This window comes from Carettochelys insculpta, chromosome 2 (assembly GCF_033958435.1).
Source record: "Carettochelys insculpta isolate YL-2023 chromosome 2, ASM3395843v1, whole genome shotgun sequence".
In the NCBI taxonomy this organism is placed as follows: Eukaryota; Metazoa; Chordata; order Testudines; family Carettochelyidae; genus Carettochelys; species Carettochelys insculpta.
The window spans coordinates 268,215,332-268,233,987 of record NC_134138.1 but is presented as its reverse complement, the minus strand read 5'-3'; the positions used below and the strand labels follow the sequence as shown (position 1 = coordinate 268,233,987).

Genomic DNA, 18,656 nt, shown 5'->3' with positions numbered 1-18,656 from the left:
GTTCTGCCCTCAAATCATAACCTGCATGAGAGAAAATACTACCTAAGGAAGTGGAAACTGTTTTTCCTATGGAAGAAGCAGAGGACCACTTCCAGACTCAGTGATGCCTGTCTGCATGGGGAACCTGAGCTACTGCTTCTCCTCCTAGTCCTCTGGCCCCACAGCATCAGATGGAGAGGCTTTCCCGGAATAAGGAGAAAGAAAGAAAATTACGTTGTATAGGTGGCATGCAATATACCTGCCAATGGCAAGCTGTACTATCTGTTTATTACAAGTCTGATGTGAAAAAGTTGTCTGTGGGCCATAGAGGAAAGTTGATATGAACTATGTTTCTCATTTATACAAGGGAAGGGAAGTGAAAGATGATATACTGTTATTGTCTATAGGACATTTGCTACTGGTGATTCATGATGATTTATAGTTCAGACTGGGGTATCTTCACTTTGCCCCTCACCCAACAGCAACCAACACATGCCCCTTGCTGCGATAAGACTTTCAGCTTCAGTATTGGGCTGGTCAGCCATCAACGGACTCGCAAATAGAAGGCTGATACGAAGATGTCCTACTCATTATCAAGTGACCGCCAAGAAGAAGTAGGATATTAAAAAGGACAGATAGAGACGTGGGTTTATGGTGTCTCAGTGAAGGCAATATGAGTATATAGGAACAGACAGTTAGCTGTGTCAGTCTGTACACCAAAAAAACAAAGCAGCAGGAATGTAGCACTTTAAAGACTAACAAAATGATTTATTCAGTGACGAGCTTTCGTGGGACAGACCCACTTCGTCAGATCAATTTCATTTCCAGTACAGACTGACATTTGTAAGTACAGAGAACCAAAAAAAAAAAAAACAACTGCAATAAAAACTAACAAACCAAATAGCATTGAAGGAAGTGGGTGAGAGGTGGGGGAATATTAACTGGCCTGTCTGAGATAATTATGAGCATGAAAGGAAGGGAAGTAGTCCCTGTAATGCATGGGGTAATTGATGTCTCTGTTCATACCACATGTTAATGTATTGAATTTGAATATGTACTTCAACACACAAATCTCTTGCTCTAATCTGTAGTTAAATTCTTTGGGTTCCAGGACAAAAAATTCTCAGGTCTTTAACAGAATGGTCCACTCCATTGAAGTGTTCACTGACCGGCTTATGTGTATTGAGTTTCTTGATATCTGCTTTTTGTCCATTTATTGTTTGGTGAAGGTGAATTACCCACTGGGAGAAGTAAAAAAAAAAAATCGACAGGGCCAGATGAGTACCCAGAAACCAGCTACTTCAAGATAGGCCCAAGAAGATAAAAAACAGAACACCACTTGTCATCACCTGCAGCCCCCAACTCAAACACCTGCAATGCATCATTAAAAATTTACAACCTATTTTGGATCAGGCTACTACACTCCAGAAGGCTGTGGGTGATGGGCCTGTCCTTTCCGATAGACAACCTCCTAACCTGAGAAAGATTCTCACTAGCAATCACAGCTTACACCACAGTAATACTAATCCTGAAACTTTTCCTTGCAACAAACCTTGCTCTCAACTTTGTCCACATATTTATTCTGGAGATACCATCACTGGACCCAACCATGTTAGTTACAAGATCAAAGGCACATATTCATGCGCTTCCAGCAACATTAGTAGTAGTAGTAGTAGTAGTAGTAAGCATCCTTCAGTCTGCATAGACTATGGATCGTGCCCTTTAAAGTTTCAATTGAGGACTTCATTTACAGCGTCTATTGTGACCATGAAGACCCACAAGAGAGCGACAGTCCTTGCTGCATCTCTTGCAGATGTAGTGGGTGTCTGGCAAGTCCTTATGGTGCTTTCTGTGCTCTCGCTTCTCCTCTGCTAGCTGTCTGATCTTCATCTCGCCCTTCTGAAGGCCCTTGTGTAACCCCTGCCTCCATCTGCTGCGGTCATCTGCTAGTTCTTCCCAGTTCTCCAGCTCAATGTCTACCTCTCTGAGGTCTCTCTTGCAGGCATCTTTGTAGCGCAACTGGGGGCGTCCGGGAGGTCTTTTGCCAGAGGCTAGCTCACCATACAGGATGTCTTTTGGAATCCTTCCATCATTCATCCTGTGTTGATGTTGATGCATAGCTGGAGTCAGTGGTTTTTGGCACAGCGCCTGGGTGTCTGCTGTACTGTTCTTCTGGCCTCTCTAAGTGCTTCCTGGGTACTCTGGCTCAGTGAGCGTTTGTACTCCAGGAGTGCAGCGCGCTTCTTTTCAATGACTGGAATCATCTCATCAGAGTTAGCTTCGAACCAGTCGTTCGTGTTTCTAGCTCTTCTTCCAAACACCGACAAGGCCGTGTTGTAAACTGTATCCCTCAGATGTTGCCATTTGGATGTCGCATCGGCACCCCCAGGGCCGCTGCGCAGATTTTCCTGGAGGGTCTCTCTGAACTTTTCAGCTTTCTCCGAGTTTGCCGTCTTTCTGGCGTCAATGTGGGGCCTTCCAGCAGTTTTAGAGTGGTACAGCTTCTTGGGTCTCAGCTTGAGCTTGGAACAAACTAGCGAGTGATCTGTATCAGTCAGCACTATGATAGCTGTGTGTCAGAAGGACGTTTTTGAGGTTATTATGCCTAGTGATGACCACATCTAGTTGATGCCAGTGCTTCGAGTGTGGGTGTCTCCACGACACTCTGTGCTGTGGCTTCGTTTGGAAGAAGGTGTTTGTGATGCACAGATTGTGGTACGAGCACAGTTCAAGGAGACGCTGTCCATTGTCATTCATTTTTCCCACACCGAAGTGTCCTAAGCAGGAAGGCCATGAGGCCCAATCAGCTCCAACTCTTGCATTGAAGTCACCCAAGATGTACAGTTGCTCACGAGCAGGTATTTGCGCTACAGCAGCACTAAGCACGTCATAGAACTTGTCTTTTACTTGTGGTGTGGCGTACAGGGTTGGAGCATAAGCGCTGATCAGGTGGACAGGACCGGCGCAAGTTTGAAGCGTGATCTGAAGAAGTCTTTCTGATCCGCCCGCGACTAAATCAACCATTTGTAGAAGGGTGTTTCTGACAGCAAAGCCAACACCATGCTCTCTGGGTTCTTCTTGGGCTTTACCCTGCCAGAAAAAGGTGTAGTCCTTTTCCTTTAGAGATCCCGAATCTGCGAGTCGCGTCTCTTGCAGTGTAGCGATATAAACTCGGAGCCTCTTCAGTTCCTCGTTGATGACAGCAGTCTTGCGGGTGTCACTGATGGCCTGAAGATCTTCAGTCAAGCCGGTCGGCATGGTCCGCACATTCCAGCAAGCAAGCTTAAATTGTTGATGTTTCTCATTTCTTGTTGATTTTCTTATTGGTTTGTCTGGTGCCCAAATTTCAGTCACTTGTCCGGTTCAGGAACCTTAAGCCTCACGCACCCAGCGAGGCAGGTGAACTGCGGCAGGACAGTATCCTGTTGGCTGGGGGCTGCCCAGCTTGAGGCGGGCGGTGACTGTCCAGTGAGATGCGAGGATCTCTCCCACTGTCGAAGGCACCCCTGGTACTCGTTCTCTACGCCAATCGAGCAAGCGCTTATAACCGGTATCTGTTGCCTCCCGTGTTGATGCAACACTGTTCAGCGATGCCGGAGTACCTCTCTGGGCACGAGCCTGGGCACTTATTATGGAGACTCTGGGCTGCCCAGACACCAGTGTCCCCCTCTCGGCTTTACTGATATAGTGCAAAGGAGAGGATAACCTCCACGTCTGGTACCAGCTCAGCTGCAGGAGTTGCCAGGACAGTGCCAGAAGTTGACACCGAACCGCCTTTGGACTCCGCTCCGGATTTTCTGTCAGAGTTTACTCCCTTAGCCTCTCTCCTTCCCAGGATAACCCACAAGGCAGTGGGGTGTGGAGAATGTGGTTAAGGATCCAACTACTTCATGCCTCCCTGTTACCATGAGTCACCATAGCTCCCTGCAGAGCAATGACCTCATATCCCCAGGATCCTCCTCCCCACCTTTCACTGCCCCTCCCGCCAGCTACCATCACCATAGGACCCTCCCCAACCCACTACCCCCATCTGCTCCCATGTCCGCCCTCCTCACTGCACTGGCCCCTCTCCCCTCAGCTGCTCTTAGCGCTCCCAGGTCCACCTTCCCCCATCGCTCTTCAGGCTCTTCTCTTCAGAGACTCCTTTTCCTGGTAGTGCTGGCTTGCAGGGCACAGGTGGAACACCATACCTGAAAAGGACAAACACGGGGCTCCTCCCTCGGCGAACTCCCAGAGGCAAACTCCCTTCCCTGTTTGCTGCTGCCCCTTGTTCGCTGCTGCCCCTTGTTCACTGGGAGCTGCCTTCTTATAGGGAGAGCTCCCAGCTGGTCAGGCCTGGCTCCAAGCCTTGCCTCCAGTCTAATCAGCCCTTGAAGGCTCACCTGGCAGGGAACTCCCCCAATTCACACCTTGCAAACTGCCCTTCTCTGCACAGCACAAGCTCAGGTACCTAGGCAGCTGATCAAGCTGCAGACAGACAGACATTCACCCACCAGCTCACCACACAGCCCCCCAAATCCCACACTCACCCAAGCTCCTCTAGGACACTTTGCCCAGAGGCAAACTCCCTTCCCTGTTAGCTGCTGCCCCCTGTTCGCTGCTCACCTCCAGCAACATTATATATGCTATTATGTGCCAGCAATGCCCTGACATTATGTACATTGGACAGACCGGGCAAAACCTTCACCACAGAATAAATGGACATAGAGCAGACATCAAGAAACTCAATACACATAAATTGGTCAGTGAACACTTCAATGGAGTGGTCCATTCTGTTAAAGACCTGAGAATTTGTGTCCTGGAACACAAAGAATTTAACTACAGATTAGAGCGAGAGATTTGTGAGTTAGAGTACATATTCATATTTGACACATTAGCACTTGATATTAACAGAGACATCAATTACCCCACGCATTACAAGGACTGCTTCCCTTCCTTTGATGCTCATAATTATCTCAGACAGGCCAATTAACATTCCCCCACCTCTCACCCACTTCCTTCAATGTTATTTGATTTGTCAGTTTTTATTGCAAATTCTTTTTTTCTTTCTTTCTTTCTTTCTTTCTTTATTGGTGCTCTGTACTTATAAATGTCAGTCTACATTGGAAATGAAATTGATCTGATGAAAGGGGTCTGTCCCACGAAAGGTCATCACTGAATAAATCATTTTGTTAGTCTTTAAAGTGCTACATTTCTGCTGCTTTGTTTTGTATGACTATGACAGTAGAGCTAAGACAGCTTCTGCAACTTAACTACAGATTTTTCTCTCTTTCTTATAATCCCAGTGCTCTAAAAATGTCATTATGGATGAATATATTTATTTATAACCTTAACTTTATCTTAAACATTTTGTCTGGGAAATTGAATAGTTTCTGCACAAGTTATATTGACCTTGAAGGCTTTTCTGGCCATGCCAACCCAGCAAGCACAAAATTGACTTGCGCAATATTTGATGTTTCTTTTCTGCTCTTCTAATTTGAAAGTGGTATGAAACTTAGAAGAAACAAAAGTAAGAAAAGCTTCCCTGAGTTTGGGATTTGTTTGGAATCTGAAATGTATTCACTTGAAAATAGTGTAAATGTCATGGTATACTGGTACTCACTTCTGGACACTTCTACTCCACCCTCCCAATAAACCCAGATGCCCACATTAACTTTAGTTATTTCTGAGAGAGGATGCCCAGAAGCCTGCTTGAGCCCTCTGTGCTCACCCTACTGGCTGTGATCAGTGTGAAAGTAAAGGCTCATCCATATTCTACTTCTGTGGAGTAGTGGGTTCTACTCTGCCCTTTACTGTGTAAAGGAAAGTGACAGTTTTGATATACGCTTACTCTTAACTCCTTGAACCCCCTGACCATATCTAATAAGATCCATGGTGGAAATTAAAGTCACCATCAAGCATGAGTCAGAACGTGTAATTTATGCAAGTTGATCACAATTTCTGCCATTTTTTTTCCAGGACAGATTATGGTAGATATAATTTTTCATATCAGTAGAGCTTGTGAGTCTGCTCAGCATTTACAAGCTGTGCCTGCACTTTCCAGATTACTCTTCAATTGTGCCAAGGTTTCACATGGAAGTTATATCTGCAACAACCCTTACTTATCTACCCGTGATTCATTATTGATCCTCCAATAACTAATTATCCACACAACTTGAATAAATATCATGCTGACATGAATAAAAACAGACCTCTATATTAATTATCCTGATGGAATAATGTGTATTTAGAATCTAGTGCCAAAAGTATATATTTAAGAATCACTTTCAGATATATTGTTATTTAATAATGCTCCCAAATGTGCAAGGTGTTTCACAGAAAACACAAAACAGGTTCTTTTTCCCAAGTAACTGACAATTGAAAGGCCTGATCCTGTGAACACTATAAATGTAAGAATCTTTGTCACTTCATTGGAAGCACTTATGGGAGTAACATTGCTCATGTGTAACAAGAAGCCCTATGGCACCTTATAGACTAACAGATATTTTGGAGCCTGAGCTTTCATGGGCAAAGATCTGCTTTGTCAGATTTATGCGTGCATCTGATGATGCGGGCCTTTGCCCACAAAAGCTTAGGCTCCAAAATATCTGTTAGTCTATAAGGTGCCACAGGACTTCTTGTCGTTTTTGAAGATACAGACTAACTTGGCTACCCCTCTGATACAGTACTCATGTATGTAACTGTTTGCCCGAATGAAATTATTTATTTTTTCAAAATAGTTTAATGTTGCAAATAGTGAGCTAAGGTCTTGCACATGTGAATACCTATAGTGACTGCATGTTTTTTTATTTTTCATTTTTCCTAAGGTGGTTGTAAATGCCTTGGTGTGTGCCATCCCCTCCATCATGAATGTCCTGCTCGTCAGCCTAATTTTTTGGCTTGTTTTTAGTATCATGGGAGTGAACCTATTTGCAGGAAAATTTGGAAGATGCGTTAACTTGACTGAAGAAAAATCAACATTTACTGTAAATATTAAGAATAAATCCGATTGCACAACACACAATAACACACAAAAATTATATTGGACAAATCTTAAAGTCAACTTTGATAATGTTGGTTCTGGTTATCTGGCTCTTCTTCAGGTGGTAAGTTCTGCTTTACTGGCTCACATACTGTAAGGTGGGGTGGAGTTCAAGGTTTTTCCATTTATTTAACCACATCTGCAAGGAGTGAGAGGCAGTGGCTTTGCGGAGCCTGCTGTCCCATCCCTACCCTGTGTTCAGAGTGTCAACATAGTTAGCTTGTTCAGGGTCACTTCCTCCAGTTTACATGTATTAAATGTCTAGTGGTGTGCTACAAACTGATGATGTAGCCACTTGAAAATGTGCTCCTCTGATTTTCATCTGTATCCAGGGAAGAGGATGTTTATTATAATTTCATTAAACTTCAGGCAAAATTATTTCCTGCACTAAGTCAAGTTCAGTACAGAAATGGGCAGTGGGGAAAGCGTGTCAGGAGGCTACTTCTAATTTCCTGATTCTGGCAATCAACCTACGTCCCAAAATAGTTTAAAGCTGTTGTGAGGAAGCTTTGTTTTGGTCACTGGATTAGGGTTGTAAAAGAACCATAATCAACATGAAGTTCTGAATGAAGAAGACTGGTGTAGTGGAAAGTCACTGTAGAATGCATCCTTCTGTCCCCTGACATGCCTCGTACCCTGGTAGGGAAGATGTAGGGCCAACACCTATGGCCCAGCTCTGTCACAAACATGTCAGCAGGGAGATCCCCTACCCCATGGAAATTCTGTGCTGAGCAGTTGTGAACAGACTGTCCCTCCTTTGCACCATCTCAGAAGCACAAAAATACTGCAATCAGGTTAAACAATCTCATGCTAAAAGCGGAACATGATTTTAATATTTTTTTCTGTTATTCTAGGCAACATTTAAAGGCTGGACCGAGATTATGTATGCAGCAGTAGACTCAAGAGGGGTAGGTCATGAGAATGAAAATGTTCTCCCTTGTGATCGTCTCTCCAATTCTTACTTGTGTTTTCTCGTTTGCAGACTTATTAGCATTAGTCCACACAATGTATAGGTTTAGTCCATTCGTTGTTTTCTTGGTACTGTCCACTCACTGCATTAAAAAGGATGAATATCCAGTTGCAATAAATGGTCAAATATATATATGTAGCTAGGCCACCCAGAGTCCCATCACGATTAAGGTTCCAGTGCATTAGGTGCTGAACAAACAGAGAGTCGGATACAGTTCTGCAACTAAAGGACTTAAATTAAAGATACCCGCATGCAGAGAGGAAAGTAAGCTCGTATAGCCCAGTACACCATACCAACAACACAGGGGCCGGCAAGGTCCAGTAGCCATCCCAGCTATCAATAGCTGTTACAGCAAATTGGAAGGATACAGTATTTCCCCAGCCCCTCCACAGATCTGCTTCTCCTCTGTTTCTGTCTGTACAGCAGCAGCCCAGCAAGAGAACAGGGCTGGGGTGGGTGGACTGTGACTGGTGTGGCAGCCAGAGGAGCTGCCAATATTCTGCCCCTCTCTTCCATGCCCCTCCCAGCAAGGAAAGGTGTACAGATGGAGTGGAGGAAAGATAGATCCATGGAAGAGCAGCGGGTGGACCTGCTGCTTCTGCTCCTTTCCATGCTGACAGGGGCAGAGTGGGGAAAGCAGCAGAACTGCTGGCAACTCTTCTGGCTGCTGTACCATTCCCAGGCCCCTGACCCCAGGTAATGTGGGACGGGGAGGGGAGAGACGAACAGGAGAGGAAAAGAGCACAAGGACCCTGATCTGTGGACAGGGTGGAGTCATGTGGGGAAATCAGCTGACCCCTCTTAACTGCTATGCCCCCTCTTAGCTGGTGTGCCCCCATACTGGGAAAAAATAATTTTACTTCCATGCTTGCCAGCATGTCTTCCGAGGAGAGGAATGAGCTCAAAGACAACTGCAGTAGAACATAATTTTCTCAGGCTTATTTAAAACTTTGTTGCTTTTTTCCAAGAGTAATGGAATAGCACAGGGGTGGCCAACCACTTAGAGACAAAGAGCCAAAATAGCAGTGGATAGAGTGCAAAGAGCCATGTATCATCTATTTATACGTTAGAGATCTATATTTATGTATAGATACAGATATATGAAATAAATACATAATACGTGGCTCAATGCCCTCCCCTTCTCTCAAAGCCGGGCACTCCCAGCTCTCCTCACTCTAAATGAATGTCCTCCTCCTCCCCCAGAGCCAGGCACCCCCAGCTGTCCCCTCTAATTCCACGCCAGTGACTTGCCAGAGCTGCTCCTGGAGCTGCTGTCGCCATGCACTTCTCCCACAAGTAGTGGGGTGTGTGCACAGAGCAGGCAGCGGTGCTCCCATTGTGCAGCTCTGAGGAGGAGGAGTTACCGGCGCTGCTGCTGCCACATGCTTCTCCCACCAAGTGGTGGGGCGCATGTGCAGAGCAGGTGGGTGGCACTCCAGTGTGTGGCTCTGAGGAGGAGCCACATTTAAAGGCTCCAAAAACTGCATGCAGCTCGAGAGCTGCAGGTCAGCCACCCCTGGAACAGCATTTTAACCAAGGGTTTAAAATGGAAGAAACATCTAGACCAAGATTCTCAGATGCAGAAGCTTATGGTTAGGATCCTTAATAAGTGGCATGCTTTTTTAATGTTGAGCACTCAACAGTTCCCGCTCATCTCAATCAAAGCTGTTGGTTAGTTAATGCCTTTGAAAATCATTCCAGTAAGGTGTGATTCAAATCTCACTGAAGTCATTAAAGACTGCAGTTGACTTCAATGGAAGTTGAACTGGGCATATATTTAGTCATGAGAAATACCACTTCAAACAGAAGTCTAAAAGAAACATTTGCATATGTGTCCTTGCATGAAGACAGAAGTGCAACATCTCTCACTCTCCTTAAAATGATTCTTCCTTCAGTCATTTAATTGCTTTGTCAGCAGTGGAATGGGAGATGCTATCCTATAACTTCCTTAGCACAAGTATTAGCAACAATGGTGTCAGTCACAGTGATCCATTCTATACGTGGTCAGGGAAGACCTTCATGATTGCAAAGAAATCAAAACACCGTCAATAATACCAGTATAATACATCAGGCCAAATTACCTGCTTGGTTATTTCACTGGAGATATAACAACAGGAGGTTTGGCATATTATTTTCACAAGATATTTTCAAATTATGAAGAAGGATAAACAAGTGCTAGGAGAAACATTGTTCTCAGTCAAATTGTTATCTACATCTTCTGTGGTAGCCTTTGATTTAACTTTATCCAATAGTCATACTGTAGATTTTCTCTCCCCTCCTCACATACACACATGATACAAGACTTACTGCTGTGTGCTACCAACTGTTTTCAACTAGGCAACTTTTTCGCCTTCTGAAGTCATGTTGTAAATTTGATGTCTGGCAATAAACTCTGATAACGGGGGGAAGTGGGAGGGAAGAAGTGCTGCACCTGTATGCAGCTCATTCTAGGAACAAAGCCATATTGTTTTTAGTAATTTTCCATTCTGGTTATCACTTTTGCAGAGAGAAAAGCAGCCAAAAATGGAATATAATCTCTATATGTATCTCTATTTTGTGGTTTTCATCATCTTTGGATCTTTCTTCACATTGAACCTCTTTGTTGGTGTCATTATTGACAATTTTAACCAACAAAAGAAAAAGATAAGTATTTTGAATGTTTCAAGACCCCAGACATATTCCTTACATGCCGTCTTTGGAGTACACTGAAGCTCTAAAACATTTATTGACATTTTTTTACATGGATCAGTATCTGTATTGACTTGACTAGAATCAGCTCTAAGAATGAAGTGCTTCCCCTTAGCCATGTTTCTCGTCCTTGTAACCATCAAATCACAGACCTGGAAGGGACCTGTGTGTCCCTCTGCACGCACAGCTAGACCAAGCACCATTCCTGGCAGACTTTTCTTTTCCTAAAAATCTAACCTCAAATGGTCCTCTCAAGAGCAGAGCTCACAATCCCAGGTTTACAAGGCCAGTGTGCTAAGTACTGAACGATATCCCTCCCCATTTCTCTGGCTCTTGGTGCAGCACTGGTTCAAGAAGCTGTGAAGTGAGCTACACAGTCCCTTTAATGTTAGTGAGCATTGTAGGATGAGGCCTGTGGAGCAGCTCTGGGGTTGAGCAGCAGCAGCAATTAGAGATCAAGGGGTGGGGAGCAACCTGCTTCTTAAGTGCCTGGGTTCTTACTGACCTAGTCATTTTTCTGCTTTCTGAGACAGAAGAGTGCCACCACAGAACTTTTAACAGGCATCTGGGCCTAATTAGGTACTGTGAGAAGAGTTAGTAACAGCAAGATGTAAAAGGGTACATAAAGAAATGACAGTTTCCAATATTTTAGACTCCTTCTCATCAATAGTAACAGTGGCATTATCTCCCTATACTTAGGTAGACAAAACATCTTTATGACAGAAGAACAGAGAAAATATTATAATGCAATGAAAAAGCTGGGATCCAAGAAACCCCAAAAACCCATTCCCAGGCCATTGGTGAGACTGCTTGAGTTCTAAAATACACGTAATCAGTGACAATCCATAACATAATCCACTAAAAATGTATTAATATACTCATTATACGTAGAGCATTTGCTTCTGCTGGTGGTCACAGAATGTTCATAGAATTAATTCTATACCAAGAAATTGCCTCTGAAGAATTATAAACAAATACTTATGAAGTTATTTGCAGAAATACTGTTACATATTTTCCCTGGAACTGATTATTTTTCAGAATGGGGAGACATTATACTATCATTTTAAAAGTATTCTTTTCTCTAATGTATGTGTAATGGAATTAAATAACATTGAAATATATAAAGATTTATACTACTAAATATATATGCCAAAACATGGACACATTTTCATAACTAACAATTACTACTTTTTTTTTCCTGCAGAACAAATACCAAGGGTTTCTTTTTGACATTGTAATAAGCCAAGCCTTTGATGTTATCATCATGATTCTTATCTGCCTTAACATGATCACTATGATGGTGGAAACTGATGATCAAAATCCGAGGAAGACTAGCATTCTCAACAAAATCAACACGTTCTTTGTTGCCATCTTTACTGTAGAATGTATCATGAAATTGTTGGCTCTGAGACGCTACTTCTTCACCAATGGCTGGAACATATTTGATTTAAGTGTGGTCATTTTGTCTATTGCTGGTAGGTAAAAATATAAAAACAAACTTAGAAATGGCCCTATATATTTCTTAATTCTTTCATGTTTCCATGTGTCCCTTGCTGCCATTTTGTTTCTCCCCATTTCTGCCCTATGGTTATGGAAGTGTACTCTACCTTACTTGGGTTCCCTCAGTATCATGTTTGGGCCCCTGAGTATATTTGGCATCACTGGACATTTTGAAAAAAAATAATTTAACTGGAAACTTCTGAAATGAATGAATAAATATAGATTTCATGACTTTTCCTCATTTTAAGAGGAAAATATGCTTTTTATGCAGTTAGTACACTTCTCAACAAAGTCTGTTAATTGGTTCTACAAAGGGTGGAAAGTATTGAGTCTGTTCTGGTAAAGCTACAGATCTGAAGAAGTGGTTCTGTCCCTTCAAAGCTCATTGCCTAATAAATTATTTTGTTAGTCTTTAAAGTGCTACATGACTGGTTTTTGTTTTGATAGAAAACAGACTAACACAGCTATCTCTCTGTTACTAATTGACAAAGAAAAAGTATATCCTTCAAATTTGTTACATGTGTAAAGGGCCCAGTTGTATGAGAGACTCCTCTTAGAGAGGTCTGAAATGGTCTTTTGTGGAATTATTCATCATAGCACATGAAAAAGTAAATTAAAGATTAAATGCCAATAAAAAGACCATTTATGTAAATTTCTTTATAAAGACTTTACAAAGCCTATGTACAATTACCAATTAGCCTTTTTGATCTCCCAATCTAGCAGGAATATTCTCCTGCCTGCCCCCATATACAAACATTGCAGCTACTCTATCTTCCCTCACTCTTTCCTGCACCTCCTTTCTAAAAAAATTTAGAATACATTATCCCAAATTGCATAATATTTTATAGGTAAGCCATCTTAAACATCCATTCAAACTAGTTTTATATTATGCCATAGATAAGTCACCTGCAAGGAAACACACATCATTCAGTTGTAGCTTCCAATTAAAAAAGAATTGCAGAGGCATCTTGTTTAAAATATGCCACACTCCTCAGAAAATTTCCATAAATAAAAACTTTTTTATTTCAGAAATCTTTAATAAAACCTCAGCAGTTTTGGCTAAGTAGCACAAATACTTAATATGTATGAAATATAGAACAACGATGTTAGTTACTGGGGTAGAAAGGCTTGCAGGATTTACTGCATGGCTCCATCCATACCCATTTCCACATAGCCTCTACATCCGCCACTTCTACTTCTCAAGCAAGTACACATTCAAAAAGGACCAGGGAATAACAGACTGGTCATCATAACGTCAATACCTGGAAAAATACTGAAGTGAATTATCAAACAATTTATTCAAATCTATAGAATAAAAGTTAATAATTAATAGCCAATGTGGATTTGTCAGGAAGTCTAACCCATTAATTTGGAGGAAGTATCAGACTAATAAACATTGATGGGTGGTCAAATCACAAGATGGAAACTAAAAGATACACTGTTAACATGCCTGACAACAGCATTTATTTTTATCTATCTTATTTACCCAGTCCTCGTTGCCACAGTATCTTGGCATCTGAGTGCCTATGACTCTAGTATTGTGTTTTGGTTTGTAAATAGATTTTTTTAAACATTTAGGGCAAAATGTTAAAATACATTCCATAACTAATTTTGCACATAAAAACATCTACTTGTTTACATTTATGTTTTCTATGTACAACAGCTGTCAGATTTTGTGCACACAACATACATTTTCAGTGTGCTATTTTTTATGTTCTACATTTTTATAGGTAAGTCATTGATCTTGTTTTAAAAATGTGTAAGTTTTACTTTAAAAGCTAGAAGTATTAAATCATCAATACATTCATGTCAGGGACACATCAGTTTTATGAATAATATTTTTTCAATTACTAATTCAGAAAAAAATAGAAACTCTAACTAATTATTCCTTTTTAGGTACTGTGTTCTCTGGCATTGTTAAAGCATTTGAAAATTACTTCTCACCTACACTCTTCAGAGTTATTCGCTTGGCTCAGATTGGACGAATACTAAGACTTGTCCGAGCTGCCAAAGGAATTAGAACTCTCCTTTTTGCCTTAATGATGTCCCTTCCTGCTCTATTCAACATTGGCCTCTTACTTTTTCTGGTCATGTTTATTTATGCTATTTTTGGCATGGCAAATTTTGCATATCTTCAGTGGGAGAGTGGGATTGATGACATGTTCAATTTCCAAACCTTTGCTAACAGCATGCTCTGTCTTTTCCAAATCACAACATCAGCTGGCTGGGATGTTTTTCTCAGTCCTGTTTTAAACACTGGACCACCATATTGTGACCCAAACATACAAGGTACCGTGGGAGAATGTGGCAAACCTCTTGTGGGCATTATATTCTTTGTAAGTTACATCATTATATCATTTCTTATTGTTGTAAACATGTATATAGCTGTTATTTTAGAGAACTTCAGTGTTGCCACTAAAGAAAGTACAGATCCTGTAGGTGAGGATGACTTTGATATGTTTTATAAAGTCTGGGAGAAGTTTGATCCTGAAGCAACTCAATTTATTGAGTATTCAGCACTTTCAGACTTTGCAGATGCACTGGCAGAACCTTTACGTGTAGCCAAACCAAACAAAATTGAGCTCATAACAATGGACCTTCCCTTAGCCAGTGGAGATAGGCTCCACTGCTTTGATATTTTGTTTGCGTTCACAAAACGGGTGCTAGGAGAATCTGGGGAGATGGACAAACTAAAAGAACAGACAGAGGAAAAGTTTTTGGCTGCCAATCCATCCAAGTTTTTTCAGGAACCAATCACAACCACTCTCAGACGCAGGCAAGAGGAGGTGTCTGCCATTATCATCCAGAGGGCCTACAGGAGTCATTTGATTCAGCAGTCTGTGAAGGAGGCCTCTCTCTTAGATCATCATTGAACTAGTGATGGTGACATCCTTGAAGATGTTTTCCAGGAGGAAGGACTCATTGCATTCATGGGGAATAAAAATTATGACGGGACTCTAGACAAGTCTGAAACAATGTCCTCAACATCTTTTCCTCCATTATATGGCAGTGTCACCGAGGATACTAATGACAACCATCAAGTGGAGATGGTGGACTCTTTCAAATGTGATGTACCAACAGGTTGTCAGCTGTCTCCATCAAAGGACAAACAATCCATTGTTTAATAATTTGTTATAATGCTTTAAATCATTCACAGAATGCAATGATATAAATATAGAACAATTGGCATAGTCTTCTTTTTAAACAGCTTCAAAAGAAAGGGTGGTTGTACCTTAACTGTGGAAGTTCAGAAGCTGTAAGCTTTGACCCTGCTACATTCAACTTTATTCAATGTGTATATTTAGCTATAACTAGGAAGAATCTGGATTGTATCACAGCAATTATATTCACAGCAGTCATGCATTAAGACAGAATCCTTGGCATCTCGCTTATTTACATTAACCATTACCCACCCATTTAGATTGGTTTGCCTCATTGAGAATCAAGCTCAAGAAATGGAAGGTAAGTTTTACGTTATCTTGGAAGAAATATCTGCCTGTGAAAAGGGTGGGAGAAAATGTAATGCTTTGTGAAGGTTTTGAAAAAGGGAGGGGGGTGAAATTTATTATGATCAACACTTTGATTGTAAACCTAGTAGTTTAATGGCTTCCAATCTTTTCAGTCCTCTCACCCAATATCACAAACATAGCTATTGCATGACTTATTAATATTTCAAACGGTACTGGAATTTCTCCAATATGATGAATTTAAACAATAGCCATGGTATCTATACTGTTGTAGTCAAGTTACTGTGGTTTAATAGCGTAAGAAATGTAAAACTGTTAACATTACAGAAACAGTAATGAATTGGGATTTTTTTTACACAAAACTGAACTGTGAACTGAATTATGCAGCTGATATTTTTATCTTCACCATGTCTTCTTTCTAAAGATCTTCATGACTCTTATGACATCATGGTTTCATTAGCCAGTATTTGTCCATAAATAATGCTAAACCTAGGCATGGCTTCAGTCTATTCTACCACGCATGTAAATACTTATTTGATAAACATGGGTTCATATTTTTAATGTGAGCCATTTTGCTTCTCACTGACTGACTTGTCTTCCTTTCTGTCTCGTTGTTGGATATTCAGAGCCACAAGACCATTCAAGTCTTTCTTGATACTTACGTTCCATATTTTTAAAATTTGTTGACTTTCTAGTAAACCAATTTTCAAGAGAAGATACAAAATGGCAAGATTCATTAAACTGTCAAAGGTGGCTGGTCAAAGGGAGGCACAGCTTTCCTTTCTTAACCACAGTGTTTTCAGACCAAAAAGAAGTGCGGCCTTCTGGCCAAGGCACTGGACTGGGGTTCTGATCTGGGTTCAGTTCCATAGGCAAATCATGTCTGAATGCAGTGCAAGTGTACCATAATTTCTCTTTCATTCAGTGCCCACTCTGTAAAATGGGATTAATAACAGTATTTCCTTTCTCCTCTTCCACCATTTTTGTCTATCTTTTTTAGATTGTGAGCTCTTTGGGCAGGGACTAACTCTCACTATGCATATATACAGTGCCTTGTACAATGTAATCCGAGCCTTCATGGGGGCTTCTAGCTACTATTTGAATACAAGAATAAATAAATAAATAATATTAGTAATGCTCTCTTTCCCTGCTACCACTCATTCTCTGTTTCTCACTGGCCGTGTCTACACTAGCCCCAAACTTCGAAATGGCCATACAAATGGCCATTTTGAAGTTTACTAATGAAGCACTGAAATACATATTCAGTGCCTCATTAGCATGCGGGCAGCCGGCACTTCAAAATTGACGTGGCTCGCTGCTGTGCGGCTCGTCCCAACGGGGCTCCTTTTCGAAAGGACCCAGCCTACTTTGAAGTCCCTTTACTCCCTTCTGCTCACAGGAATAAGGGGACTTCGAAGTAGGCAGGGTCCTTTCGAAAAGGAGCCCCGTCGGGATGAGTCGTGCGGCAGCGAGGCGCGTCAATTTTGAAGTGCCGCGGCTGCCCGCATGCGAATGAGGCGCTGAATATGTATTTCAACGCTTCATTAGTAAACTTCGAAATGGCCATTTACATGGCCATTTCGAAGTTTGGGGCTAGTGTAGACACGGCCACTGTGGAGTTTTGGGCCATGCAATTAGTCTCCCTATATTCTGAAGCTAGATATCATGGGCCATATCGTTATTAGTGTGAAACAGCCTGGTTTCATTGAAATCTGTGACTCTGTCATCTTGAAATCAGTGCAACTATGATAATTTACGTCAGATTAAGATCTGGAAAATTGCTAAATTTCTCCATCATTTTTGTTAGAATTACACAGTTTTAAAAATGATCATTTTACTTGCAGCTCACGAAAAACCAGGGATGGCCCCCAAAGAATTGCACTTGCAGTCCATGTAGTAGAATGCATTTCACTAGACTATTCATTAATAAACAACAAAGTATCTTCATTAGCACTATTCCGGCCTAAAGACCCCAGTATCAGACACTGCTCCTTCATTTCCCTTTCCCATTCAGCCTCTATGCAGGTAATTGGGGACTGGATTTGCATAACAATTTGGGTCTTGCAAAACAACATAGGTTGAGAAGTCTGTTAAAGCTATTGAATTTAATGGGAAAAAAAAGAAATCATGGAATGATCACAATTACATTTAATGATGATGGCCTGCTAAACCAGGGTTGTGAGTTTAATCCTTCAGGGGGCCATTTAGGGATCTGGGGCAAATAGCATTAAAAAAAAAATCTGTCAGGGATGGTGACAGGTCCTGCTGTGAGGGCAGGGGACTGGGCTTAACCTCTCAAGGTCCCTTTCAGCTCTATGAGATAGGTGTATATTTGGGTGGTTAATTGAAAAATAACTCCATGTTTTCAATGGTATTAAAAACTATATGGATGTGTTGATGAGATTATTTTGTATGATAGAGATTCAACAATGAGACCTTTTTACTGTGGAATTATCAAGTGACTGTCCATATATATACATTGAATTAAATATATGAAACTAAAATTATGTGTATTTAGCATATTCTCCTTATGCTCTTAAACCAGTTTCAGCTGCCAAAAGATGGACTTTGTCTCTCTTGGCCATGGTCTCTGTGCATGGGGCATAAACCATGGGGTATATCTTTCTACTCTTTACATTTACTAGTAGTAGCCAGTTCTGATTTGGTAATGGTTTTCCACATATTATTAGGCTATGTCTGTTTCTTTTCATCTAATATGCCATTCAATCCCAGCCAAAGAAACCACTCTAGGCATGTTCCTCAGGAATCATCTTTTTCTAAATGAGCTAAGGACTGTTCAAACTAAAATTATATAAGAAGCCAGATCCTCAGCTGATGTAACTCTCTTTTGACTTCATGGGAGCTGTGCTGATTTACATCAGCTGAGAATGTGGTGCAAAGAATAGCATGATCAAAGGGATGTGTGTTTAATTAAAAGGCTTCTCAGAAAGTCAAAAGTTATTTTTCAAACTTATCTTTAAAAAGCCTTGTTCAACTAACCTGAAGCTTTTTTGAAAATACATATAAAAAT

The 18,656-nt window shown here is 41.3% G+C and overlaps 1 protein-coding gene across 1 annotated transcript in view; it reads left to right on the top strand.

Annotated features, from left to right (window-relative positions):
• The window catches only part of LOC142008947 (sodium channel protein type 5 subunit alpha-like), a 41,662-nt gene extending 26,379 nt beyond the window's left edge, over positions 1 to 15,283 (top strand). Inside the window, 6 exon segments of the mRNA XM_074986324.1 lie at positions 6,786 to 7,064; positions 7,855 to 7,912; positions 10,480 to 10,617; positions 11,358 to 11,458; positions 11,863 to 12,133; positions 14,055 to 15,283. Of these exon segments, the coding sequence (XP_074842425.1) occupies positions 6,786 to 7,064; positions 7,855 to 7,912; positions 10,480 to 10,617; positions 11,358 to 11,458; positions 11,863 to 12,133; positions 14,055 to 15,283 (2,076 nt within the window).
• Positions 15,284 to 18,656: the final 3,373 nt, after the last annotated feature.